This window comes from Embiotoca jacksoni, unplaced genomic scaffold, assembly GCF_022577435.1.
Source record: "Embiotoca jacksoni isolate LCO1_2020_lvr unplaced genomic scaffold, fEmbJac1.0.p SCAF_18, whole genome shotgun sequence".
Taxonomy (NCBI): Eukaryota; Metazoa; Chordata; class Actinopteri; family Embiotocidae; genus Embiotoca; species Embiotoca jacksoni.
In genome coordinates this window covers 4,697,627-4,725,582 of record NW_027185318.1, presented here as the reverse complement: position 1 = coordinate 4,725,582, position 27,956 = coordinate 4,697,627, and the positions used below count along the sequence as shown (strand labels likewise).

The following is a 27,956-nucleotide window of genomic DNA, read 5'->3' as shown; positions in this document are numbered from 1 at the left end:
CGGCGCGTCCGTGGCCCTTTAAGAACTCCATGTTTTCGCTACATGATGCGTCAACATAAAAAGCGGATGATGCTGTTATGTAAAAACATGCCGAAGTGAGCCGTAGTTTGCAGGAGCTGTGCGGAGTGCTTAGTGCGCCTCTCTTCATCCTACAAACCATTGCCGTAGTTTGAAGTGTACAACGTGGTGGTTTTTACGCGGAGCGCATGGAGCAGCGCAGTTTGGAGTAGAAAAAAAAAAAAAAGGCTTCAGCCGATCAACTCAACATGAGTCGCCCTCCACACTGTTTTCCTCCTTCACTTGCGGGAAGCGTACACCTGACGCATCTCTCTCTCGCACCGTGGAACTGATCTTCATTTTTTAAAATATCATCTCTGCTGGGTTATTCTCCAGTCTACAAGAAAACGGTAAGACTGAAAACTCGTATCGCTTCTTCGGCAAAACTGAAAGTGTCAGGCAGGACGGGATCGAGCGATGAGGCAGCGCGGGTTGGAATAATGTCAACCACAGACAGATTAACAGAATTTTCCTTTTGCTGGTGAACTAGAAACCTCAAAGGCAACTTTTGGAGGCCTCTGCTCTCACTTGTGCAGATGGCAAAGTCGTCTTTTGTCGGCGAAACGGTGAGCCTCGGCCGAGACGCCAGCTCGTGATCGGAGGAAATGTCACACAAGCAGCCTCTGTTAGAGTTTGAGGCTCGACTCTGCCGTGGAGTTTGTGTTTGGATGGTTACTCTTTACGTTAATGCTCGATATAGGTTCAAATAAAAGTTAACAAATTCTGAGGCGCATTGAGGTCCTTAATGGAGAGTGATTAGTTGGTTTTGTGTGGATGCGTTGCTGAAGCAATTCGTCATTTTAATTGATTAGTTAGTTGCTCACCAAATCTGATAATCTTTTGATTCTTTATGTATTTGTTGGGTTTTTTTTATGAACATGTCTTCCGTAAACTGGATGTTTGCTGGTTTTTGGTGCCAGAAAACATCGTTTTTGTCAGATTTGGACAGTTTGATAGTCGATTAAGTCAAGTTATGAGGTACTTTTTCCATTTTTGTTTTTTTGTCACTTAATCCTTTAACAATTTAACAATATTTTGGAAGAAAAAAAACTCTGGTTGCTTTGCTATTAATGTCCTAGACAGGTGCCATATATAATAGTTTAAACGGACTCTATTAAAAAGCTTCTTACCAATGCTCCAGTTGATATTTTACAGGCATCGGCCGTGCTGCATGCACAGCCTGTGCTCTTGATACCTACAATGCCTTTTGCAGGTAGTACCTTAACTTGGAATCGAGTATTTCCACATTGTGGCATTTCTGCTTTTCCTTGCAGATCTGAACACCTTTTCGACCCGTTGGTTGAACAAAATAAGCATTGAATGCTTAAACTTTTTTTTTTTTTTTTTTTTTAATTTTTCTGACATTTCACACACTAAACAATCAATAAATGAAGGAAATTAAAGACTATAATCTGTGGAAAGTGGTCATCTCCTGGTGTAAAAGGCCACTGGACAGCGCAGGGTTTGACATCATGGTTATAATGCATGACACACAAGTTGCCTGGTGAGTTCCTCGGTATAATGGTGTTTCTAAAGCCTCTTGTGAACAGACGAGCCTGACAATAGGGCTCCACTTTTGTAGGTTGTGGTAGATTTGTGTCCAGTCAGTTCTCCACAGCGTACCTTGATGGGCCAGTTACAGCAGCATGCTGAATAGTGGTGCGTTGGCCACACGTGAGCTATAAAGCTGGATATCAATCCTGGACATAATCCCATTATTTCTGAAGAACTGTCCTGTTGTGGCCATACAGAGAGGAGGGCAAACACGCTGACCTCCCGGCCGTCCCAAAGCAGACAAATACTTCCAGCTCAGATGCTGGCACATGTGGTCACAGAAACAGGATGACATTTAAAGAAGAGGTGTCAAAAGAGAGCATAGTGGCCGATTAGTATTGTTAACATGTTGCTTATTAAATCAATCAAATTAGTGGGGGAAAAGATTTTCCAAAAGTCAAACAACGTGTCACACTGAGCTGCTGAGATACGTCCCATTTTTCACAAAACATCACACAGTCATCATCACGCTGTAGTTTCCCACAGAGTGATGTTAGATATCATCTAACAGAAACCCATAGCTCATTGGGTTGATTTTATTTTTTATTTTTTATGTGATATTTTTTTAATTTTCTTTTAATCCAAATAGCATTTGAACCCATCATCATTTGTTGAGACACTATTTCCTCCTTTTTCAGTAGCTTCAGTTGCAAGTCAGGAAATAATAATCACTTCCTTTGGCCTGGATTTGTATGCCGGTGTGGCTGCTAAACCTCTTGGAGACGTGGAGAGTTCTTCTTGACTCAGAAGTGCAAGCTGACTTTATCACATTCCTAGAATAGTGTGATGTAAAATTGCACCTGCTAATACATTTTTTAAGAAAGAATCCAGGGTTAGCACAACCTGGGACTTTTCTATCATGAATAAAAGCCGACACCTGAAGGTCTTTGCTGGTGAGTAAAGTGCTGCACAATCCAAATGAGAGAAGAAAGGACTTTATAAAAATAATTAAAAAAAAAAAATCATTCACCTGCTTGCCTTTTAGTTATCGTGACAGTATGCTTTTTATTTGACTTCCTTGTGCTCCTCTCACTTCGGAAACCAAAACCCCTTCTCTTAAATCCAGATATTAAAACTAGACATGGACACAAATGAGGGCCTTTCAAGATCAGATGTGTACTTTAGTAACACAAGCAGTTGACGCACAGGCACCAGAGAGCTTTAAAACCCGAGCTGTGACCTGGAAGAGTTGTGGAGCCTGGGGGGGGGCACAGATGTCCAAGATGCCCTTTCAGGTTAATCCAACTTTAGATGAGTTCTGGGAATATGTTGAAATTACCACAAAAAAAAAAAAGAAGTCCAACAGGGAAAGAGAGATGATCCAAACACCCAAGTAAGTCCGTTTTATCTGGAGGAGAAAACCAGTTAAGTCACGTTGTGAATTCTTACTCTAATTTCAGGTGTGCTCATTTTCAGTTTTACCTCCAAGTAAAGTGGTTCGTTAGCCAGGTTGATGATTGATTAATTTATATTTTTTTATCTGTTGTCACACTGTTGCTGTGTTCCCAGATGTTAGCCGTTACTTTGCTATGTACAGTTTCATCATAACGGTAAGGCCCGGGTTGTATGAAAACCAGAATTATCCTAAATGGCTGCCATGCAATTTATAGAACTTTACACTTTTGTGTTTTTATAATGCTGAAGAGTTTCTGCTCGTCCCTAATCCTGTTCAGTTGTGTGATTATATATCTGGACTGAATGAGCAGTGAATCTTATGTCCCAGGATTAGAAAAGCTGAGCTGCAGTCTGTAGTCCTCTAAAAGCCATTAGCCAGCCCCTCTCGCTCCCTCTCTTCCTCTCCCTCTCTCCCTCTTTCCCTGACTCACCCTGGCACAATGCCGAGACACAGCTGTGAAAATTACAGGTCTGTTTCATGGAAACATAGAAGAAGAGGAGGCAGGGCTGGTGTGGAAGGAGGGAGCAGGAGAGCAGAGACCCACAGCGGCGTCAGCTGTCCACCAGTCCACAGCTGCAGTGGATGTGGAGCCGTTAGAGCCGGGGTGTCGCTCACTTCTCACACACACTGGGACTGTTTACATGGCGGGGGGTGGTGTGTGTGCGTGTGTGTGTGTGTGTGTGTGCGTGCGTGTGTGTGTGTGTGTTTGAGGGGGGGGGAACGTTAAACCCTGTTTGGCTCCGGCCAAACAGAACAGAAGCCCTCACTGTGACTGACAAACGTCAGGCTCGTTCAGTGAAAAGCACATGGCACCAAGCGTCCTTCATTTTGGCAGATGCTAAAAGCATGACCGAGGCCCCGGCAGGTGGGTAGGCGGGCGGGCACCCCCCCCCCCACCCCACCCTCTGTCCTCCCCACCCCACCCATCCCCTCCTCACTCCTTCCTCAGCTGGGCTAGAAATCTAGCAGCAGGCCTCCTCTATCAGAGAGTCATTGTTCATGATGATGATGATGATGATGATGACAATCTCTCCCTGTCTCCATTCACCATGCTCTATCAGTCCATCACTCTCTTGTCCCTTCCCTCCGTCCCCCCGTCCCCCACCTTCGTCGCCGTCTCTCACATATTCCCTTAATTTTTCTCCACCCTTGTATTCGCCTGCTCCCTCAGAAAGTCTTGTGTCGAACGTCTGTATCTCCAAAAAGCTGTCATGCAAAGAAAAGCAGGAGGCATAATGTGACAAAATTGCCCCTCTGATTTCTACTGAGTTTGACTTTGCTGCTCAATGAGATGTGAGGTGTGAGACTCCCTCTCCACTTCCCCACACTCCTCTTGGGTGCTTCGCTTCGATCTGTTTAAATTCAGTCTTCATCACTATCTCTCTATCTGCTTCTCTACTCCTTTTTTCTTTTTTTTTTTCTCTCTCCTCTCCTTCTTTGCTAGTCAGGCTGTCTGGCATCTTGCCCCGTCTCTTTGAAGAGGAACAGTAGAAGCAGATAATTACACTTCCTGTCCTGTATCTGCTCTGGAGTGCTGAACTGTCATCTTTACATGTGTAGGCTACACTCAGCCCAAACTCAGAAACAGCTCACTACCTGTTCTGGTGTGTAGAAAATATATAGTTGAAGCGTGTTGTGCTTTTGTGTTCGTGACAAATTCTCTTTTGAGGTTGTATTCCTGCCATCATATTCTACAAAAAGCTCCGATCATGTTTCGAATATCCACTTTGACCCCAGTCTCAGCTGGTTCAAGGCTTCATTAATTTTTCACATGTAGTTTATGATTTATGAGTTTATGTAATTTTTTTTTTGTATCTCAAAATCATTTTTATTCTCGGTTTTAGTCCTCCCTGTATTTTCTCATTTCTAACAGCAATGGTCAGATTTCATCTTAAATTCTCAGTGTTCGCCCCTTCAGACGGTCGTTAACCCACACGAGCAGCTTCTTGTATGAAGATGTTGTTATCACACAAACATACCAGCCATGTTTCACATTGTTGCTACCAGCCGTGCATGACACAAATACTTCTGTCTGTTACACACACACACTCATACACACACTCATACACACGCACACACACACGTGCTTCAGAAAACCCTACACTGTTCAGCCAAACAATGACAGGTTGCTGAAGCAGGATTAAGGCCTCCTGAATGACTTCATTGGATTACAGGTCCACTGTGTGATTCATCACACTGAAAACACATTTTAATTTCATGACAGAACATTTCTGAACACGTCCCTCCTTCTTCTTCCGCTGTAGTATGAAATGGACTTGGTTTCAACAGGTGTGATGCCAGCCAGCTACTTTCTGCTTCTCTGTGTGTGGTTAAATTGTCCACATTCGGCAGGGCTTGCAGGATTTTAATTCCATTTTTGTCGCATTAACGCATTGTTGCCATGACGGTCACAATCACCTTGGTAGGGTGTCATCTCCTGAACTCCGCTGACCCGCTCGGTGCTGCCGTGCAGCCATAAATTGTCGGCAGATTGCCAAATTGACCATCACTCTCGCATCAGCCGCTTTTAACTCCCATGATAGCGACGGCACCCTGGCCAGTGGGTGTATGAGGTGGAGGGAATAAACTCCTGAGTAGATCGCACCCTAATTGTGAGCAAAAACGGCTGTTTCGCCACTTGCGATTACAGATTTTTGTTTTGTTTTGTAGCATCCCTTTTTAAGTTGAAATTGAGTCTGTCTGCTGTAAAGCGTCTGTAAGGTTTCATAAAGTCAAAGGAAGCTTCAGATTTCAGGTGATTTTTCGGAGAGATCCGTTTCGCGTTGTCATTTGGTACATTGTCAGTGTGAAAATATTGCTTCATTTAAAATGTGGGCAACAAGATTACATTTTGGTTTAAAGGGTCTGTAAAGATTCTCAGCCACCAGGTCATTGTGTACTCGATCAGAGAGTTATTTGAATGCACCTGAAGTTGATTGAGGTTCTTTAAGAGATTTCACTTTTCATCTGCAAGGATTCTTCAGTTTAACTCCTCGTCGGGTTGGTGACAGCTTGAGAGTCTTTGAGGTCACATGTCCAGTTTAAGGGTAAATAAAAGGAGGCAGCTGTATGTTAAAGATGGTTAATTTTTACTGAATTTAATAAACTATGTATTCGGTAGCTAAATGCAAAAATGTATTGTACACAGTAACAGTAGCACAAACATAAAAGACTCATTAATGTCAGTTACATCCAGCCTAGGTTTGGTAATGATAGCTCACACTAGTCACTCTTAAATGGACTTTTATTGTAGGAAAGAGGAAGAATTTAATTAAAATATTGTAGTGTTGCTTTGGAGGAGTCTAAAACGAATCTGAACAGATTTTATGCTTCAGCTTTTGAAATTACAGAGCACACGAGTGATGTGAAAGGAAGAGTCTGGTAACTGTTTTTCTTTCTTTTCTTTTTTTATATATATATTAAATGTCAAACATACTGTAGATATTTTTGTAAAGTTTTTGTTTCCAATGTTCGAGGGCGGCTGTTCTGTAGCAGAATCTGAGCTCTTTCTTTTCAGGCAGGGGCAAGCGGAGAAAAAGATCAATAAAGTATCGGTGTGTTATTTCACTCTCCTCGACGCTATCGCTCTACCCTCAGAGTTACAACTTCACCATCAGAGAATATCTCCCGAGATGAGAGTTTGTGGGGTAAGAGCTTGTCGAATAGGGGTACAAGACCTGATGTGGATGAGTTGGGAGTTTTCCAATATTAAAACAGTGTGGAACATGAAATTAATTAACAACTCTTAAGAACTCTGTTGTGTTTAAAATAATGTTTGTTTGGTGCGTGTCATTACTCCTTACCTCTGTGGGTCACTTGACCTCATTGTGGACAAAAGACACGACATCAAAATGTATGTTTAGGCTCAAATTAATGGTGCCTAACCATAGACCGTATATCAAAGTGTGCATACTATTTGGGTCTGAAAAGTTAAGTCAATGCAGAAGTGGCTTAAACTACAAAACCATCGAGGGCCGCTGCGAGCCGGCTCCGATAAGTCATAATGGTGTCATTCATAAAATGTACTCCTGACTCAAAATAATCCTGTAATTAGAAAGAGCGAAATATTTAGGTAGGGCTTGTCTGGTTTGATTAATAAGTCTAAGGTGCAGTCGGTGTCCTCAGGTTCCCAGTCAGATCGAATTCGATCCACCGCTCGCTCCTCTCCAGCTCTATATGGTCACTTCTGGCTCTAAAAAAAACAAGATGGCGACGGCGAAACTTGCCGCTTTTCAACAGCAGTTCGTCGACCAGCGAGTGACGTCATGTTTGGTTGCTCCTTGAGGCTAATCCAATATATTTTGGTCAGATTTGTGATGACAATCTTCAATAATCTAATAAATTGGAACTAAACTCCAACTAAATGACGAGGTTGCTTCGTGCCTGCTGTGTGCGTAAATAAGCAGTTTGCTATCAAATTAGCTATGACAACTGTAAAGGGGGATGTTGGTGCCGTGTTCACGGTCTTCAATAACTGTTTCCTGTCCCAAACAAATTCTGTTTTGATACCGGGGGAAAGAAGCATTGAATCTCATTCAGGTCTCTTTTTGTAAACTTTGCTTTCAAGAAATGATTTGGATGTCTGCATTAATACCAGCACTGAGTGAGTGTATCCTGCTTGGAGGCAGCGTTTATTCCTCCAGGTTGGCGTTGTGCGCCTCTCCGCAGTGTGTTTTTGCAGTGCGGGTCAGGCCTCAGCAGTATATACTCCCACAGCTTCCACCGGAGCTCACGCCTCATTAACTCAACACACTCAGCCTCTTTATGGCTGTTAATTACACACTGTAAAGCAGATATTGATGAGGACAATCAGCATTTATCTCAATTAAGCTTGATTCTGACGACGCACTTACTTGATAACATAGCGGCTTTCCCATCAGTTTATTTCCAAAAAAAAATTAATAAATGTAACCTGCTGTTCGATGCAGATATCGAAGGTTTCCTGTAACGTGAACGCGCCATTGAATGAGTCCAGCGGCTGATAATCGACAGGGTGGATTTTATGTGTAACATCAGAGAAGTGTATTTCACATGAGGAGTAATAGAGGTGATAAATGACGGGCAGCGACTGATCACTCATAATTAGATCAAATGTGTCATTAAGAGCAGAGGATACAGTAGATGAGCCTAATTAAGAGGGATGCATGTTTCTATTTTCGGCTGTCATTTAATATGAGAAAATAATCACTGGAATGCTCCTTTAGGGATTAATGATATGGATGTAATATTCCTTAATGAGCTGACTGTGACCCTGTACTTTAATATTTGTGTTGCGTTTGTAAAGACTTACTGTGGTTTGCTATTGTCAGTTAATAATGTTTGCATCATATTTTGTGTTGTTTTAGTGTGGCGCTTTAACTCATGGGTATTTTCATTATTGGTTAAAATCTTTTTTTTTTTTTTTTTTTTAAGCGTTTAATCTATAAAATGTAGTCAAGTAGTAAAACAGGAACACGATGAGATGTTTTCAAATGTCCTGTTCTGTCAAATTAACGACCAAAACTCACTGCAGATTTGTTTTTAAGGGAAGACCTTACGTGACCTTATAAAACAGAAAACGCATATTTGAGAAGCCATGATTGCTTCAATCTGTGATGGGATCTGATTCTGAATTCCTGTGGATTTATAGATTAAATCATGAATCAATTGAGTTTTGTACTCACTGATGTTTATGATTCTGTATACATATGGGGAACACAAAGCACACTTCATACATACATTAGTGGGACCTTATTATGATCTTGTAGTTTTTTTTAATGTTATAATGTCAATAACATTAACATGTTAAACCTTTAATCTAAAAAAGTTAGATATAGTGATCTTATAGTTTTAACCTGTTGTAGCTGTCCTGTAGAAAACTAATAGTTTTTATTGCATGGGACATTTTTAGTCAGCTGTGTGTATTGTTAATCAGAATGTAATTATTATTTTCCCTAAAATATCCTTATTTTACTCGAGGAGAGATGCATCAAGTTTTGTTAAGAGGGCTGCATGCTTCTCTTTTCCGCTGTCATTGATTTGAACAAAAATACTACATATTTTGGGATTTATTTAATGGGCGCACCCATTAGAGAGTTTTTGTTACTACAGGCTACAGGTTTTATACAAGGTGAGTTTATAATAATCTTTTTGTGTTTTAACATTGCGTCATGGGTTTATTAAAAATTCAATATGCTTTAAAAACAGCCTTGTACTTTTATTTCCTGCAGGACCTATATTTTTCACACTTATGATAATAGTGAACAATCTGTGCATTGTTCATGGTTGACTGGTTATTGAGGTATCTGATCTCAGTTTATGCATCTATTGTTTGTTGTCATTATTATTTATTTATTTTTTTAAACAACCATGAACTGAATCGATCTTGTACCTCCTGATCTTTATGTCACCTCTTTATCTTTACGTACACTAGCACTTATTGTGAGTTCATAGTGATGTTTTGTGATCATATACCTGTGTTTTATAGTCTTTATTTCCATAATATTTCAATATTGACCTTTTAAACCTGCGGTTGTATGTTCACAGTGGATCGTGGCATTATACAGACGATGGTAGTTCTGTAGGACCTATTTTTTCTGAAGTTTACAGATTATTTTTCATTCATTTCCTCATGTTTTACTCTTACACGGGGGCCAATCAGCAATAAAATAAACTTCCTTCACATCTTTCAGATGATCAGTGGCTGGGTGAAGTTTTGGCCATTTCCAGTTGTTTTTTTTGCTGTGGAAAGCACTGGATTTAAAACTGAGCTAGTTTGCCACAATAAACATTATGTTATAAAACGGATTGCAGAAAATATAATAAGTGCCTGAATTAATAGCAAACAATACAGCGACATGTGAAACGATCTGTAGTGAGGACAGTTCAGCCCCTGCAGGAATATTACAGTTACATGACCGTGATTTCGCGTTACACAGGGATGTCCCGGTGCAACGGCGAATGTGAATGCAGGCAGCGCATGAATATTATCTCCAGCATGCCACTTCGGAAGTAGGTCACCGCTCACCGATTTGTTCACCATGTCTCCAGCTACTGTGGGCTCTTTGGTCCGCGGATCGCTCCCCAGGTCCACAGCCCCACCGAGTAGAAACTGATCAGCAGAAACAGGACGGACGGGGATATTTTTTTTTTTTTTTTTTTTTTTTCCCCTTTGGTGGTGGGGGGAGTGATCTTTTATTTCCAACGGGACCCACAAGGTAATGTTGAATCGCGGATGTAATCCAGTCACAGTTGGAGATGAAAGGGTCGGTGGGTAGCCTGCTTCTAACAACTCGGCTGTAATACGAGCTCCTCATGATATTAATATTAACTAGCAGCTCCAAAAGCCCGATTGATCGCGGATGTTCGGATGTTTTTCCACTCGTTTCCCCGCTGAGGAGCTTTTTCCTTTTTTTGTTATTTATATTTTTTTTACTTCTGATCCTCGCACTCCTGCTTCGGCATGCTGTCAGATTACCACTGACCACCACCACCACCACCACCACGGCCAACTACAAGCTCCAGTAGGCGAGTCTGTTCTTTACACAGCCTGATTACAATACAGGCTTAACGCTGCTGCCCTTAATTGCATTTTCTGCTTTACGTGATCCCGATCCATGAGTGGCCGTGGGTGTGTTTGCAACTGCTGGTGCCTGAACCTGCATGTAGGAGAAGCGAGGTGGTGTTGGTGGAGGATGGTTAGTGTTGGTGGTGTCGGACTGTTGAACTGCTGATTTGCTCCGGGAAAGTGGTGATCTGCGCTGAATGCGAAGCTGCACACGCAGCACACCAGCTTGGATTCCCGAGAGCTCCTGCCTCGGGGTTTTTCCTCTCATGATGACAGCTCTACACCGTGTCCTTCTTCTGAATGAGTCTGTGTGACAGCCAGGCAGCGCAGCCGCCTCCTCCTCCTCCTCCTCCTCTTCTATCTGACTTCTGATACAGATACAGTCAGTCAATACGCCATCAGCGGGAGTGAGAGAGTGAAATCTTTGGCACAAAATTACCAGCAAGTAGGTTTCAGGTGCCAATTGTGCTCCATTTACTTTCAAATGTGTAACGTATACAAATATTTTTCCATTTGATCTTCTGCTTTGGTTGGAGGGCCATCATCTCCAAAAAAAAAAAAAAAAAGATATTAATCTCAGGATAATTTAAGAGAGGCAGAAGAAACAGAAAATATATTTTCTCATTGCTGTTCTGCTGTCTTTTTCTTGAAATACTGTTAAACGGCTTATTCCCGTTCCCTTCCTTTATCGAAATAAGTACTTTTGCTCGGTGCAAATTAAGCTTCTAAAATACGATGTGTTGTTCTTGATTAAACTGCACAAAAATAAATAATGTTGTTAAAATTGCAACATATTAAATGCTGCTTATGCGTTGGGATCAGTAGGCTATAACAGTAGAGACAGTTCTGTGTACTTCTGATGCTTGATTGTAGTGTATCCAAGATGTTTTCCATCACCAAAGTTCAGCTTCTCAGTCCTCCTAAAAATCCCTCAGTAGACCCAGTCTTCATGTCCACCCTGAGGCTGTAACCTCTGATCAGTGTCCAAACAAGGTCAGGAACCAATATTTTAAATCACTGGTCTTCAAGGTTTTTGTCTTGTGACTCCTTAAAACAAAGGGCAGTCTGCTTGCGGCCCCTCATCACAAGTTTGATATGACTGTGGGTGGTAACTCGGCAAAAGGAAAGTGATTTTATTTGAATGCTTTTAAGAGGTCTAAGGATGCAGTTTTTGTTTTGTGAATGTAGTGTTGCACAGGGGGAAAAAAAGGGAGCTTTGGTAGGAAACATTAATACAAAAACTAAAGATTAGTTAAGAAAGAGAGTTAACCAGTAATAAGAAATATGTATTTCACCAAAATCTACATTTTAAACTTTATAGAACAAAAACATTCACAAGGTTCTTCCTGAGGAGAACAACATGTGTTGAATAGATCCTGGGTATGCCAGAAATGGTTGTAAAAATGGAGTGACTGTTGCCAACTGGGATTTTAAATCTTTTGTTTCATGTTCCCTCAAAGTGTCCCAATACAATTGTTCATATTTTCAGTAAACTGTGTGTGCGCGTGGGGCTATTGGTTTTATTGCTGTGCATAAGGCAGAGTGTGAGAAGCACTTTTAAACAAGCGGCTTGTTTTAAGTTGCTTTTCATAACTGCGTGAAAAAAGACGACCACCTTGGTTTTAGTCTCGCCTACCTGAAAGTTATCGTGTCATTTGTTGCGGTCAGTGTGGTGACGGTCTCTAGCCAGAGGAAATGATAATGCTCCTCAATGAGCTCCTGTCCTTTCCACTGTGCACGCTTGTCTTATTCAAATGGAGCAAGTTGATTTGATATCCACAGACAGAAACTCAATGTGAGGCTCCTTCTGTCCGCTTGTTATCTGGAAATTAAATTTCTCCCTCATGGATTGCATTTCACGGTTCACCGATTCATTCGGCAACAAGGGCTATAAGACCGAGCAATGAGATGTTTTTTGAAAATGCCCAGCTAGACTTTTGTGCACTTCAGTCTAAGTGGGTTTGCATTGTTTGGCAATTTAACCCAGGGTATGTCCTGAATTTGTATTTATTTTAACAAATATGCAGCTTACAGGAGTCACAAAGTGTGTTCAGGTTTTTGTGCAGAAATTCTTACACATTTTGCAAATTAAAAACTCCTCTCACTGCATGCCCCTTGATTTAAGCACTTTAACTTGAACTAATTTAAGGATCATGTACGCTTTTAGTTGTCTAACCCGCCATTAGGTGTTACATGAGAGCAAGTAGAAAAATGTAATTTGTTGCACACTCGGTGAGAAGATGAAGTTTTGTAAATATCGAGTGGGTAAGTAAGCTGTTAATTGAACCAGTTCTTATTATTCAGCGCAAAAACAGCCTTTAAGTCACAAGCCAACATCGGTTTGTTTTTGATACATGGTGCCTGGCTGTAAATGGTGAAAGACTCGAGTATCACAGGAAAAAAATCATACCGACAAAAAGATTTAAAATTTGTTTTGTTTTTTTAAAGAGGAGAAATTCAGTTTACATCCAGCTTAAAAAAAGAAAACTAATAGCATTCAGGACATGAGATCCTTGTTGTGTTACAGACACGCATTCTCTCCTTGACTGCCCCTCCACAGTCATTAAAGCCTGGTTGCAACTATATGTGGCTGAATTTGAAAACAGGACAGAAAAATAGAGCATGATGCGATGCACTTTGATTTGTAGAAAACAAACATCAGTATGGAAATAAACATTGTTTACTGTGGGCTTCTCACAATACCGTCAGCTCTCAGTCCATTAATGTCAATACCAGCCGACAGAGATGTTGCATTTTGGCCCTGATTGGGAATTCTTTTGGGCAGTATATGTATTATTGCAGGTGGAGCCTGTTTTATTGTATGTATGCATGTATTTTCTTTCAAAATAAAATAAAAAAAAAGGTATAACTGTTGTGTTACCTGCTGCTGAGGTTTGTGTGCTATCTGCCTGCACAAGTTATATATCTGTGCACAAGACCAGAGCAAATACCACCTACTTCTGTCTAATACACTTGTGTGTACACTGTACACATGATGTCATACAATGAAATGAAATGGATTATTTTGTATAGACTTTACAGAACAAATTTTGCAGGTGTAGAAAGATTTGACAAAAAACATGGCATATTAACTGTATGGCAATCATATTACACGCTTTTTTTTTTTTCTTCCCCAAAATGTAATTTTACTGTCAGTAGTAACTAGAAATGTACCATCAAATGAGTGACTTGTTAAAAGATGAGTCTCCTAATTGATCGTATACTATATGTGTCTGGTGTTAATGTAATCGAGGACCTAATCTTTTCTGAAGAGAGTGTGCGATTGTTAAAGCTCAGTGGTTTTCAGACTGAAGAGTCCCTTAATATAAAAAAAAGACACATGTTGACTTAGTTCTTGGAGGTCAAGCAGCATAATTGTGTTCCAGGGCTGCTGGAAGAAGGATGATCCATCTCTCTCTGCTGCACACACGAGTGTCATTGCATAAAGGTCACTGGCAGTTGAATCATCAGGACTCTAAAGGCTTTCCCTAAGTGGTGTGTGTGTGTTTGTGTGTGTGGTGAGAGAGCAGGAAGACAAGTGAATTACAGAGCATTGTAAAGCTTCTTTTGCGTCTTCCTCCCTAAAGTTCCTGGAGATGCTTTGATGTGCCAGCCTGTTGACATGGAAACTGAAGCGGCTGCTGTGTGACGAGTGTTTCTGCCACCACTTTTGGTGAAATGAGGATCAATTCATGAGTCATTTGATTGTTCTCCAAACATTGAAGAATTGTGCCTTAATTTGTGGCATTGCGAATTAAAGATCTAAATCACTTCTACAGTATCCATCAAATCAAATGTTAAAGGCCTCACTTGTTTCGGCTCCTTGCTCCCGTGTTGTGGCAGTCGGTGGGTGAATTCTTGTAATGATGATCTCTTGGCGGATTGTTTGAGTCATTAATCTACTTCAACATGACTTTAAGGAGCTGAAAAATGGCACAAGGGATGAACATGCAATAGTTAAATTTTTAATGATCAGAATTCAAAACAAAAAAAGTAGTTACAGCACAATTATAAAAAATGTAAACTAAAAGAGAAAGGGTAAATCTATACCCAACCCTAACATGCTCCTAGTCTCCTCAAAGTGTATTTGCATGTTAAGGAGAAGGGTTGTCTTAAGTGATTGTGTTCATTGGGGACCCGGAAATTGACGGCAAACTAAGTAAAACCGGTTGTTAAATTATGCATCAGAAGATCATGTCTGTTGCATGAAGTCATTTTCAGATTCTACAAGAGTGACGTCTTTGTGGGGCTTACATTTGTCTGATCTGTGTCTCCTCAGAGAGTATTGGGACCCAGGGGATGCTCCGTGATGACGCTGACTAAAAGCCCTGTCTGAGCAGACACCCACCGGCATACGACCCTGTGGATGACGAGGTTTTGGAGGATCTGCTCCCAGACGCTGAGACCATGGTGAAAGCTCAGCGGAGCCAGACAGTGAAATGTGGGAAGCCCCGAAAGGAGAAGAAAAGCGAGGAAAGGGGAGATGGCACAAAAAAAGGGAACGCAGGAAAGAATGAGCTGAGAGGAAAGAAGAACAGGGACAAGAAAGTCCCCCATCGACATCGAAAGAAGGCACTGGTGATGGGCGATGGAGATGCACTGGACTGCTGCGTCCTGCTCACCCGTTTGGAGGAGAAAGGAGTTGAGGGTAAAGAAAAGGATGCGTCCAAAGCTGTGAAGCAAAAGAGTGTTAAAGTCAAAAGGAAGCTGCGCGCCATTCAAAGAAGGACCAAATCTGGACTCAAGAAAACATCCACAGCAAATCTGCAAACACTGGAACCAAAAAACAACCAATCTGACGCCTTACTCATGTTGTCCCCATCTGTCCTCGAGCCCCGCAGGAGGAGGATGGCGTCTCTTAACGCTGAGGCCGTCAACAGCTTGCTGCTCTACAGAGACAATTCCCTCGTGACAAATCTCATCAAGAAATGGCAGCCTTCCAGTGAGGCTCCAGCTAAAGATCTCGCTAAACCTGAACACAGAGGTCGTAAAACCAAAACGGTTTCCTCAGAAGGAAAAGCAGCCCTCAAAGACGGGCCGAAAAAACAAAAGCGGTCGGAAGCTTCGACTCAGAACATCGACTGGTTGAGTTTGTTTGCACCAACACCTCGGCGCCAGGCAGGCCTCACCGCTGCAACACTGCTCAAACTCACCAGTTCCCAATATGGAACCAAACGGCAAAAAAAGACCGACTCCAAGCCGGCGGGTGGAAGTGAAGCAGCAGCTACGACTCAGGATGGTGACAGTGGTAAGCCTGTGTGTGGAGGATCAACTCAGACCAAAAGAAAAACGCATCCAAAGCATGAGGAGCAACTTAAGCACAGAAAACCGGGCACAGAAGATCCGGTTCGTTCCCAGCTGAGCTCTACCATTCAGGGCTGCTGTAGTTTGAGTAAGACGGAGGCCTTGGATCCGGGGTGGAAGGGTGCCGCGGGGGGGCAGGAGTGTCTCAAACATGCCCTCCATTGTGGCTCTTCTCTGGGATTCTCTTTAAAAACAATCAAAGAGGAGCAGGTGGAGACGGAGGTGTCTTCCTGCTACTGCTGCTCCCAGGAGAGATGCGTCGAGTACTGCCACAGACTGAACCTTTTCCTGAAGGACAAGACCTTCAAGGAACCAGAGGAGGGCTCGCTGTCCGAAGTGTTCCACCACCACCACCACCACCACCATCACCACCATCACCACCACCATCTGCAGTCATCCCATTCTGTAGGCCACCCGGCAGCCATGACCATCAGCCCGCACACGTACACCTGTTTCCCAGGCTACTACGTCCACTTCAGCCACCCAGACAACTCCCCCTCTCCCATGTCACCCCTCGCTTTATGCCCAAGGAGCGGCAAGAGGCCGAAGCTGCTCCCCAGCGCAAGTCCGCAACCCTCAGGGATTAGCCATCCAGTGTACTGCTGCACCTCAGTGGAGGCGTGCTACGGCGATCCCTGCAGGACCAACGGCTACCCTGCTTATACCAGTGTGATTCCAGCCGTCGCCAGAGGAGGGTGTTCCTTCAGCCCTGCAGACTGCACCAAATGTAACCACGGCGTCAAAAGAGGTAAGCTGACGTCAGTGTTTACTTCATCTGTTCTGTTTCAGCAGAACATATTAACCTGAGTTAAAGCACAGGTATGTCTTGATGTCTCGATGTCTTGAACTTCCTCAAACACTCCATAGTGCAAAAGGACAGTTCGTTAAAGTGTCTATTGCGTCTATGATTGTTGAAAGCTGTTCACATTTATCGCTTCCGAAGAATAAGGTGTAGCACTGATGTAGCAAAAACTTACCTCAAATTTTATCAAAGGTTTATTTCGGATCTTTTAAAAACTTGAATAAGTTTGACAAAAAAAAAATTCTTACCTCATGTTCCACTTAGAGCACTTGAGTTTTTTTTGTTTTTTTAAATATCCTTAAATCAAGTGACTTTCTTTATTACCTTTATTACTTATGTTTAGGGTAACTCTAACCCTTTCTAAACACTTAAAATGTCATGATGCAAAGTCAGTGTAAGTTGGGGTGCTGGAAAACAACTACAAGATTCAGAACATTTGTGTTTTGCTTCTTCCGGACTGTGGTTTAACTTTTGTTGCCTGTACCATTTCTGCCAGTTGTCACAAAGACAAAATGATCCTTCAAAAAAAGAGAGAAATTCTTCCAGTAAATCATAAAGTTCTTGAAATAATTTTGTTATTGCAAACAGATGAGAACAAAATAATGGTCAATGAAGTGGAGGCCAAGATATCCTTACTTTAAGTCTCTTGTGTACGTCAAGTTAATAAAAAAATAAAAAAACCACAGGATCCAAAATTTCCTATAATCAAATGCCCACTTCTATCAAACTCTCCATCATCTTTCCATTTTAAATGTTAAGTTTCCAAACCCAAGCTAAGATAACAATACTGACATTGTTTGGGTTGATTTCTTCCACTTCAGAAAGCTCCCTTAAGACCCGTAGAAGGCATTAAAAGAACTATTTCCACAAATGCAGCAGTAAATGCAACCTCCAGTATACAATCAGTGGCCACTTTAAGTGAATCTTTTCTAGTAAGTGTTAAATGTTCGTGAGCTCAGTGTAGTTATGATATGATTTTGTATGCAGTCCACCACTAATCCAGCTGCCAAAGCACTACAATGTGCTGAGAAAGGCTCTTATATCAGGCATTTTTATTGTCCCATTTTGGAATGTCACTTGAGTGGGAAGTTACAAAAAAAAAAGTCAGATAAAGGGCAAGACCTCTTTTGTCTCAGTTTGAATACAAGCTGCTGGACAGTGAATACGAGGCCTGTGCAGCTGAAACCTAATGAGCTGATTGTGTGAGCTCGAGTGTCACCAGTTAGTTTCTGTGTTCAAGTCGGAGACGTGAGCCAGAACAGGAAAACTCTTTATGAAGTCTGTGATGAATTTAATTTGCTGCTCGCCCTAGTATTGTGTGTGTTGCCTTATTGTCACGCTGTCATGGATTACTAGGACTCTTAAATAGAACGGAGCCATTGTTAATGTTATTAGTAGCACCTGCGCTTCTCCTATTATGACATGTGTGCTGTGAAAAAGGCCCATGGTCCACCCACACAGGTGTTGCCGCTCTCCTGGCTGAATAGACCTCGTCTCATTACTGCCCGGGAACGCACAATCCAGTTAAACTGACATCCGCCTCGCTCTTCTGCTCATTTGTGGCATCCCTGTATGCGTGTCTAACTTTGGATGCATTGCATTTGGATAAATTTGGGGTTTTTTGCTTTCCGGGTGAGGAAAGCAACAAAAAAAAATCCCATTTGATCGCGGGTGAGCGTCCCTTGCTTGCATGTTCGCTCCTCCCAGCGGGATGCGAGGGAGAATCAAGGAAAAAGCGCAAGGATGGAGGAATTGTATTTACCAAACTGCTCGCTGCCCCACAGCATCATGTTGAAGATATGGCAACCCCTCATGACACACAGCTCTCAGAGCTCATTTGTTCCTCCAGAAAACACCTTGCGCCTGTCGCCTGCTGCTCCAGCACATGGATATATGCAAAATCAAGGATGTGGTGATAACAAATAACACAGATTAGCAATTTTATTTCTTGGTTAAAGAACATAATAGACATGAGGGTGCTATAAATACTCTGAATTTTTCTAACCTGAATATTTTTCTGCTAAAGACCACAGGTAGAGTCAGTCTGCTGTCCTTTTCAGCCTGAGACTGAACAACATTGGTAGCCATTACTGTGTTGCTATACTGGGCCACAGCTCTATATACCGTTTTCTGAAAAATACAATTGGAAAGGAAAATGATGACAAGAAAAAACTTATGAAGGAAATAAGAATAAACAAAGCTGCTTCAAAATTTGGATTCTGCACGTGTAATATTTTGTATCTCATGAATAAAACTGAGTAACGTTGAAAGCGTCTGGTGGTACATCCAGTCCTGTTTCTGCTGCTGTTTGCCTCCAATATTACAAATCATGCAGTGGTATTGCAGTCAATATAGAAGCCCAACACTCCTTTTCCTGTTCCATTAGATCGATAACGGCATTACAATTAAAGGGATGTTGTTTATCACTAATGCACATAGGATGCACCTGTGTCTCCTCACTATAAACTCCTATCTGGAGCCTCCTAACTCCTCACTCCTTGTCTCCTCTGCAACACATTTGAGGGATTGGATCATCCTCGATGATGGTACAGGGAGGACAATTTCAGGTCACGGATGGAGGACGCAGGAGGGAGGATGGTAGATATGTTTGTCCTGGCATGGCGACCAAATGCCTTTGCTGCGTCCCTGATTGGTTGCTACTTTGTGGGAGGGTAGGGATTAGGATTAGGCAACAATTAATTTAGTTTGAGGCATGGTCAAGGCAAAATACCCATTTGTCATCCTTGGGAAAAAAACAAACATCTTGCAGCAAGGACTGGATGAACTATAAATTAGCTGTGAGGAAAGCACGCGCATCTCTGTGAATGAACTGTGGTAGGCTGCTGTAATTCGTAGCGAGGTTCTACCCAACATCCAGCTGTGCCGAGGTCTGATAAGCCAGCAGAAGTGAAAACACCTTTGTGAATGTGCAGCTTTTAAATTTGAGCTAAGATGAATTAAATAAGGGGAGAGCTTCTAAGCTTCTATGCACTCAAATATTTTATTTGAAGCTACACTGTGTGCTCAATACACTGAAGGGTGTGTGGCAGTCTCTTACCTGGTCTGGTATGAACAAGCAGCCCATGGTGGCTAATATTTGTGAACCCTCTGTTAATATTGCTGTGTAACATTACTGAGTCAGTTCTCCTTCCCTTTCACTAATGTTGTGCAACATTTCGGCATTTATGACTTGCAGTTTGTGGCCACAGTGGCAGCTGTCTGTTGAAGTCCTACTTGTAATGGAGCGTTTTCAAACTGTAGTATTTCTAGTTGAACACAAAGCAAAAGTCCTGCATTGGAAATTCGACAACTGGCGTTAGCAGCAAAACATACTTGAGAATAAAGTGCTCACTTTTTATTAAAGCTTTTAAATGCTGTAGCTCTTTTGGGGCACTTTACACTGTCGGTTTGGTTGAATATGAGATTTTAAAAGTTCATTGAATATTCTGTAATTAAAATCGAACTCTCCAAAGATGGCAAATAATTGCGGTGGGAAAAAAAAGTACAATTTCTTTTGCAAGTTTTGAGAAGCATAATATGGCAGTATAAATATAACTGAAAAAGCCTCATGTTTATGTATTCTCCTTGGAGTAAATACAAATGCTGATGAGGTTTGGATCCAGAGAGCTGAGAAATAAATTGATCAATACCGTAATGTCGTACCTGCAGCTGCGTCAGGGGAACAACCGTTCATGTTATGTGACTCACAAGAGAATGCTTGTGTCTGTGCTTTTCAGTGTCAGTTTCAGCGGGATGTGCGCGTGTGTGTGGCCGCTCGGTTAAAGGCTATAATTGAGCTTAATTGAGGCTCTGTTTGTTTTTTTTCTGCTGCATCAGCAGAACTAATAACAGCTGAGTGTGTTGTCATGTCTCTATTATGTAACCTTGTTAAAGGTTGTTGATCACTGTGGCTGCTCCTTAAAGGACTGTGTGCGCAGTTCACTCTTGTCACTTTGCTTCATTATGTTACATTTTTCTGTTCCCTCCTCAGATGACTACCCATCAACCCTCAATGACCACCACGGCCCCTCCTCTATCCCCGTCTGCCCCAGCCCGAGAGTCATCACTGGCTGCCCCGTTCCCACCGTGCCTCCGGCCGGCCAATCGGTGCCCCACGTTCAGACTCCGCTGTCCGACCCCAGCCAACCCCAGCCTCCCCTGCAGGTGGCGAGGGAGTGTCCACAGAGTGCCAAGCCGCCCAGCGGGTCGAGGTCTGGCGCACGCGGCACCGGCAGCATCAGCTCGGCTGTCTGCCCTCTCAACAGGGACAAGAAACAGAAGCTCAGCTCTGCCAGCGTCGGAGGGCAAACTGTTGCCAAGCAGCCGAAGAACGGCCGACAAAAATCCACCAATGGCTGGAGGCCAGTTGGCCTGCCCTTTCAAAAGGAGGTTTTCTCTGTGGTACGTAGGGAAAGTCACGCTGGTTCTTTTTGACAGAGCCTTGATGGTGCCACTTGTAATTAAATCTGATGTAATTTAACGGGACTGTCCCGAGAGAGTTTGGGATGCTTTATCACACCTTTATTCACAGTTTTATTAATGTTATCCAGACACCTGACTGTTGAAGCGGAGAAGTCATTCAATTGAAATTGCATGCTGCAGCTTTTTACTCCACAGCCTCTCACAGCTTATCAGTTTGGGACTGCTAGAGGAGTCACTATTTCCTGCTGCTTGTGTTCCCAGGGAGAAGAAGCTCTGGTGCTGAGGAAGTGTTTTGAGGGGGTCCACAGGGACGGGGATCTGATTCGGGTCAGAGACACTGTTCTGCTGAAGTCTGGACCTAGAAAAAAGTCTCTGCCTTACGTGGCCAAGGTGTCAGCATTGTGGGAGGAGCCAGAGACAGGTAGGACATTTGTTGTACGCAATGTTTACTTGCATCACAAGAGCAGCTGAATTGATGTGGTAATAACTGACTTGGGAACTGTCTGGGGTGGGGTTTTTTTCTTCAGGAGAGCTGATGATGAGTTTGTTTTGGTACTACCGTCCAGAACACACACAGGGGGGACGCAACCCCAGCATGCATTGTGAGGTAAGAAGCTGGCATGTGTACTTATCTTATCATCTCAACCATCCTTTTTTTTTACCACGGCCACAGACACAGTACCACTTTCTAATAAGTGTCAGGTGTAATTGTAGAGCAGGAGTCAGGTCAACTCTGCAAGGTATATTCAACTCCATGTAACTAGGGCTTTAATATAGGCTTTGTGCCATTAACTAATGTATCTGTAAACAATCATAAACTGACTGTAACTTGTTAACGACAGATGTTTTAAATCAGACCAGTATCATTTAATGATTTATTATTGAAGATTTTTGTATTGTCAACTCATTTTCAATTCAATTCAGTTTTAATCATATAGCGGCAATTCACAACGAGTCGTCTCGGGTCCCTTCACACAGTGAAGTTCTTACAACTTTAGAGAGAGAAACTCAACAAAATACAGATTCCCACATGAGCATGAGTGACTGCAGATGAGAAAGATACAGCTTCAGAGCCAGAAATACCTGCAGAAAATGCACAAAACGTTGGGAACCTATAAAGACCACAACAATAAAGTGATCCTAACAAGAAGGTCTCTATCCGTCCAAAACCTCATCGATTTTATTCCTCTCTGCCACAGAGCTCCATTGCTGTCCAAAACCTTTTTGATAAGACATACTCTTGCACCACTCATAGTTTGCCTTATTTCCTTACCCTATACTTGGAGTGTATTAAGGAACTTATACCCACAGATGATCGTGTAGGTTTACATATAGAGTGCATACACGTGTTGAGGAACAGCTTCCGTTGTGCTTCCTTCCTGTTGTCAGTTATCTCCCAGAGGAACAACTTCAATCCAATGTCTAAAAACAATAAACCACATAAAGTCTGTCATTTCACGGCTGAACTAACAAACACATCAGTGTCGCAGTGTGAGAACAGGAACAGGGCTTTGGCTCGGATGAAGAGGGGAAACCTTCTTCTTTCAAATACGTCTTTTATATGTAGAACTCAGGATAAGGCAGAAGTGTTTTTCTACAATGTGGTAGAGAGACGTTTTGAGGACCCACTACTCCTCCAACATGTGAATAATGTGAAGGTTTTCACTGGGATATTGGAATATTTTGTTTTCGTATTTTTAATTTGACTTAACGCAAGTGTCTTTCCCCAGAATGAGATCTTTGCATCTCGTCACCAGGATGTGAACAGTGTGGCCTGTATTGAAGACAAATGCTATGTCCTAACATTGGCACAGTATTGTCGGTAAGAAAGAAAGTCTTTTGGCTTCAGCATTTCTCTTTGAAGTATATTTCTTTTGTATTAAACCTGCTGCTTTTGAAAGATTACTAGTGAGCAAATTCTACATTGCAGGTTTTTGATGGTTTTTTTTTAAACTTTCAAATCCCCACTGGTTTAACTGAGAAGAATAATGCATGTTTAACATAAACAGCAGGCAGGTTTGCTCAGTTCTCAGTTTTAAGCCACGAAGAAACGTGTGTGCAGTTTCTTCTTTTTGAATGTTTTTTTAATTGAGTTTCTTGTGCTGTGTCCAGATTTTGTGCCTTGGTAAAGCGCCGTAGGGAGGGCATATACGACAGTGCCGCCTCCCTCGTGGTGCCACCCGTTGTTGGCAACTCTATGCCCACCCACCACTGTGTGCCCGATGACGCTGACCCGGAGCTGGTGTTTTTCTGTCGACACGTCTACGACTTCCGCTACGGACGCCTCCTCAAGAACGTGCAGTAGCATCTGAGACATTATGCTGCGGGACGTGACATAACGTTACCCTGGTTTCCTCCACATATTTTAATTAGCTACCTGCTGCCTCTGTGAGAGAGGACCTGGAGTTTAGGATGAAGGATGGGGAGTTTATTTTAATTTGAAATCTCTTGTTCATAATTTTACATGCCACACATTTATTCAGTAAAATTAAAGGTCTGACTTATTGTATAAGAGTTAACATGGTAGTGTCTTTATCATACATGGCTCTCTCTGGTGTTAGCAGCTATGTGAAGAACCTGGAACGTACCCTGCTGTAGAAAACGCTACTGTAGCTCTTAGAAATGTGACATTTGATAGATATGCAGAGAAGTTGATGCTACATGTGAATAATGCCACTATCTGTCTGACAGATATCAGATACACAAAGGATCTATGATACTCCCATAGATCATGAAATTTTGAGGTATATCATGTCAATAGATGGTTTTTTTTCTGTCAATAGATTGCTCTTTAATTTGCAGTTGCTTGGTGTCCATCTTAAAGTAAAAACATAGGGTTCTTTACAGGATACTGTAAACAGAAGTTTTAGGAAAAGCTGTAGGCTATTCAAAAATATTCTGAAGGAATAGTTAGACATTTTGGGAAATGGGCTTTTTTCCAGAGAACTGAATGATAAGATAGAAACCATCCTCATGTCTGTAAGGTTAATGTCAGGCTACCACTAGCAGCTGCTTAGCTTAGCTTAGCATAAAGACTCAAAAACTGCCCATTTCCAGGCTTTGTGCTATGCTAAGCTAAGTGGCTGCAGGCTCCAGCTATATACTTACCGTATACAGACACGAGAGTGGTATCACTGTTCTCATCTAAATCCCAGCAGGTTAGCATGTCTCCCAAATATTTAACAGTTCCATGTAATTGTGATTGATCCGGAGGTCTCACCCTAAACACAGCCGTGAGGAAAAGTATTGATCAGAAGGTTTGATTAAATCCACTGCAACTTTATTACCACTGATCACAGCCTACAATGAAATGTGGACGTTTTTCGGCTGCGTGTCTAATGAGTTTGAGAGAAATGTAGGTTTTATGTCATATCTATAACTCTGAAATTCACCAGAGTGGTGGTTTTCTACACTGTAGGACCGACCTGCACTCAACAAAGAAAGCACAGTTTAGTTCATTTAGGTTTCGCGATGTGAAGATGTCCAATGAGCCAAGCATTGAGGGGATTTTTGTTTTGCCAATGCTGAGGAATATTTTCCTTTACTCAAAGCTGTTTGCCAGAGTTGTGTCTTGACTCTGGTCAGCTAACTGTATACTTGCATTTAGAAAAATATCTGGATGAGTGTCTGTTCATGGCAGATGGCGTCAGTTAGTCACCTATATTCTTGTTTCTTCACCGATGAGATGGTGAGTAATGTATTCAGTGTAGCATTTAAATCTGTGATGATGCTTCGTTCCTATGTCTGAGCAAAGATATGTATTTATTTCTGTACTGAGAAAATATAATTTATTTTCAAAAGATAATTTTAAAGACTAGTTTTAGATTAGTGGCTTTCATTCCTGATTAGAAAAGGAGCTTGAATTTGTCTCTCCTTAGCTGCACTGTCTACAATGAAAAGTGTGCGAGTCACTTGCAATAGTATATCTGTGTTTGAGTTTGCTTACCCAATGCAAGCCTATTAAATGTCGTGTTGAGATGTTGAAGTAAGCAGATTTGAGGACACATATGGAGTATTTGGAAGGATCTCGGTTACAATTTGAAGGACGTGTTAAGATGTGATCAGAGATGCTTAACCTGCAGGACCAAAATGTACCTTGGCCTCTCCCCGCTTCCTGTCATTCTCCTTTCACTTCTCCTCAGATGATGAAACTTTGCCTCTTCACCTTTAAATGCCGAATGCTACGATGATTTAAACTTACCTTACCATTAGCCTGTGCCCTTGATCTTGCTGCCTCGTAGAACATTCCCAGCCTTTTGTTTAGAAATGTGTACTGATCTCAGCCTGGGTTTTATAAAGCTTGTTAGTGTGCTGATCTTGATTCCTTGATGCTTGAGATGCATTTAGGTGTTTCGTGTGATCCTCTAGGCAAAACTCAATCTTGATCAACACTTTTATTTTGACAAGTTTGAGTTCAATTTAAAGTAATTTTTAGTATCAAAACACGCAACAAGTGAAGACTAAATGACTGTTAATAAAGCAGTTAAACATTTTGAGAAATGCATTTTTTTAAATTTCATTTTTGCAGGGCATTATATGAGAGAAATGATACCACTCCTATATTAGTATGCGAAATATAAAGCAGTGGGCAGCAGCTAGTTAACCTAGCTTCGCATAAAGATTGGAAACAGGAAGAAATGGGGACACGATCCACCTACAAGCATCTTTCACATTCACATATTATACTTTGTTTAATCTGTAAAAAAATCAAGGTGTAAAAACTATAAACTGGTTGATTCCAGTCTTTATGCAAAGCTAAGCCAACCACCTGGTGGTTGTAGCTTCAAATTACAGGCGTGAGAGAGGTCACCTCTCATCTAATTCTCCACAAGAAACCTTTATTGCCATAATGTCTTTTCCTGTAAGTTTGTAGTTCTTGAATAACAGAAGTTGTGGTTAGCTTGAGCAGTTGCTATGAATTCTACTTGCAACAACAAAAATTCCACAAAATGTCCACAGAAACTTTTGTACCACTTTCTCATCCACCTCTCAACTGTGCTTATAATTATGTTCCAAAGGGGTTGATAGCACAATATGATGGGATATAATCAGGTATTTTGGGGAGAAATAATGACGTATATTGAGCATGCTTAAAGGACATACAAAGTAGGCGTTTAAATAAAGAGCTGACCACAACCACTGTTCTACATGAAGGAGGAAACTATTTACACACACCCTACAAGCACAGGGGAGTATTTGATAGTCAAAACATGGATTTTGTTTGAGGTATCTCTTTAAAATGCCCATCCAGCTTACTTCTGCTTTACTTCTTGCACTCCCGGGCTGGTGATTCACTTTTTTATGTTATTTCAGGAAATAGTTTCACGAGAATAATGGTGTCATATTGGACTTTCAAACAAGGCTCCTCAGATATATGTTCACGTTGGTTAATTCACTTCATCAGACTAAAATGGAAAGAGTAAACCCTGACATTTCAATCTGCCTTCCTCTGTAAACCAAAGGTTATCACTCTATATCAGAGGTAGCAAAATGTCCCTGCTGACTGAAGTATTTTCTGATGTATGTCACACTAACCCAGCAACACAATACAACGCAGAATTGGGTGAATAACATTTGGTTAGATTTGCTTCTACAATTTACCCCCCCCCCCCCCCCCCCCACACACACACACACACACTCCCACACCCTCACCTTGGATCAGAGTTAGAAAACTACACACCATACATATTATGGCCTTAGGAATCACTCAGCAATCTAATTATGTTTAATCAAGATGTGTGATACTTATGTCTTAATTGGTCCTCTGTGCCTGTTCCCATTAACCCATATATATATATATTCCAAGAGTTTTCCTTGAAGAGTAGGATGAGTAGTTACTGTAGTTTTTGCATACCTTCCAAATGCCTTTCATTTTTGTCAGATGACACTGATCTTGAATCACCACAAAGAAAAGTTTGCACCAAAAAGTGAGACAGAGGGGAGGTATCAAAACATTAATTTCATTCCCAGGTGTACAAAAACCTGAATTTTGGTTCTTCTTATGTGAATTTATGTTTATATTCTTTGCATGGCTTTTTGGAAATATCTTGGAAATATTAATCACAGCACAGATTATTTGTATGGTTTCAAATGGACCTCTGTAATATAAGAAAAATATTTAATTGTAATAAATAATATATGAGTTTGAACATGATTCTGGGAGATTTTTTTTTCTTACAGCTTACATCTAGTTGACTCTTTAAAAACTCTTAACATGTTGATAGCTGCAGTAATAGGTGTTGCCCACATGGTGGCTCACTCAGCCAATATTTATATGTCTGGTTTTATCAAATACAGTCATCACAATCATCAGAGCACTGAGCTTTTAAAGGGTTTCAAAGATTAATCTCAATATTAATGTCAAAAAACAAGAATGATATATGGAGAAAGTTTGCAGAACTGGAAAAAGACTTTTGGGATCAGTTGACGTGAGAAGACACTCCTGGATTCAGGATTGAATCAGTTCAGTTGATCTATTCTAACATGTAGCTCTTATCTGATCAGTTGATGACATTATTTAATTTATAATTATTATTTATTGTCTGTTTCTCCCTGTCCATCAGCAGTGAAAGGAAACTGCTGCATGAAAACAATCAGAATATTAAAGGGATAATGTGCCACTTTTTATGTGTATGTCCATTCAGCGTTGATAATGTAGTCAGTTGAAGCGATACATTTCTCAGTGCATGCTACATTGACCAAGAAATCTGCGGGTTTTTTTCATGCCAGCAGTGCCTGCATACCAGGAAGCATTGCCTGATGCCTAACCGCTCAAATCCTGCAGTTCCCTTTACCAAGTCTCTCTCCGTGTTCAAAGAAAGATAAGCCAGAAAATATAGTTTACCCAGAGAGCAAAGTGAAATTCCATCAGAATC

General features: G+C 41.5%; 1 protein-coding gene across 2 annotated transcripts; it reads left to right on the top strand.

Annotated features, from left to right (window-relative positions):
- The first annotated feature begins 85 nt into the window (after nucleotides 1-85).
- bahd1 (bromo adjacent homology domain containing 1) lies at nucleotides 86-27,230 on the top strand. Of its 2 annotated transcripts, none has more exons than XM_069152284.1 (7): nucleotides 86-407; nucleotides 14,833-16,605; nucleotides 20,651-21,060; nucleotides 21,343-21,502; nucleotides 21,609-21,688; nucleotides 22,812-22,903; nucleotides 23,194-27,230. In XM_069152284.1, exons 2-7 carry the CDS (start codon nucleotides 14,961-14,963, stop codon nucleotides 23,384-23,386), a joined length of 2,580 nt encoding a protein of 859 aa, XP_069008385.1. In that variant the 5' UTR covers nucleotides 86-407; nucleotides 14,833-14,960; the 3' UTR covers nucleotides 23,387-27,230. The 2 variants fall into 2 exon arrangements, with proteins under 2 accessions (XP_069008385.1, XP_069008386.1); XM_069152285.1 differs by lacking the exon at nucleotides 86-407 and adding an exon at nucleotides 9,993-10,203.
- The last annotated feature ends 726 nt before the right edge of the window (nucleotides 27,231-27,956 follow it).

Excerpts from the sequence above, each read along its gene's own strand:
- bahd1 (XM_069152284.1), top strand. The coding sequence starts at position 14,961 with ATGGTGAAAGCTCAGCGGAGCCAGACAGTGAAATGTGGGAAGCCCCGA. Across the intron at positions 21,061-21,342 it reads AAAAGGAGGTTTTCTCTGTG|GGAGAAGAAGCTCTGGTGCT; the intron begins GTACGTAGGGAA and ends TTGTGTTCCCAG. Across the intron at positions 21,503-21,608 it reads GTGGGAGGAGCCAGAGACAG|GAGAGCTGATGATGAGTTTG; the intron begins GTAGGACATTTG and ends TTTTTTCTTCAG.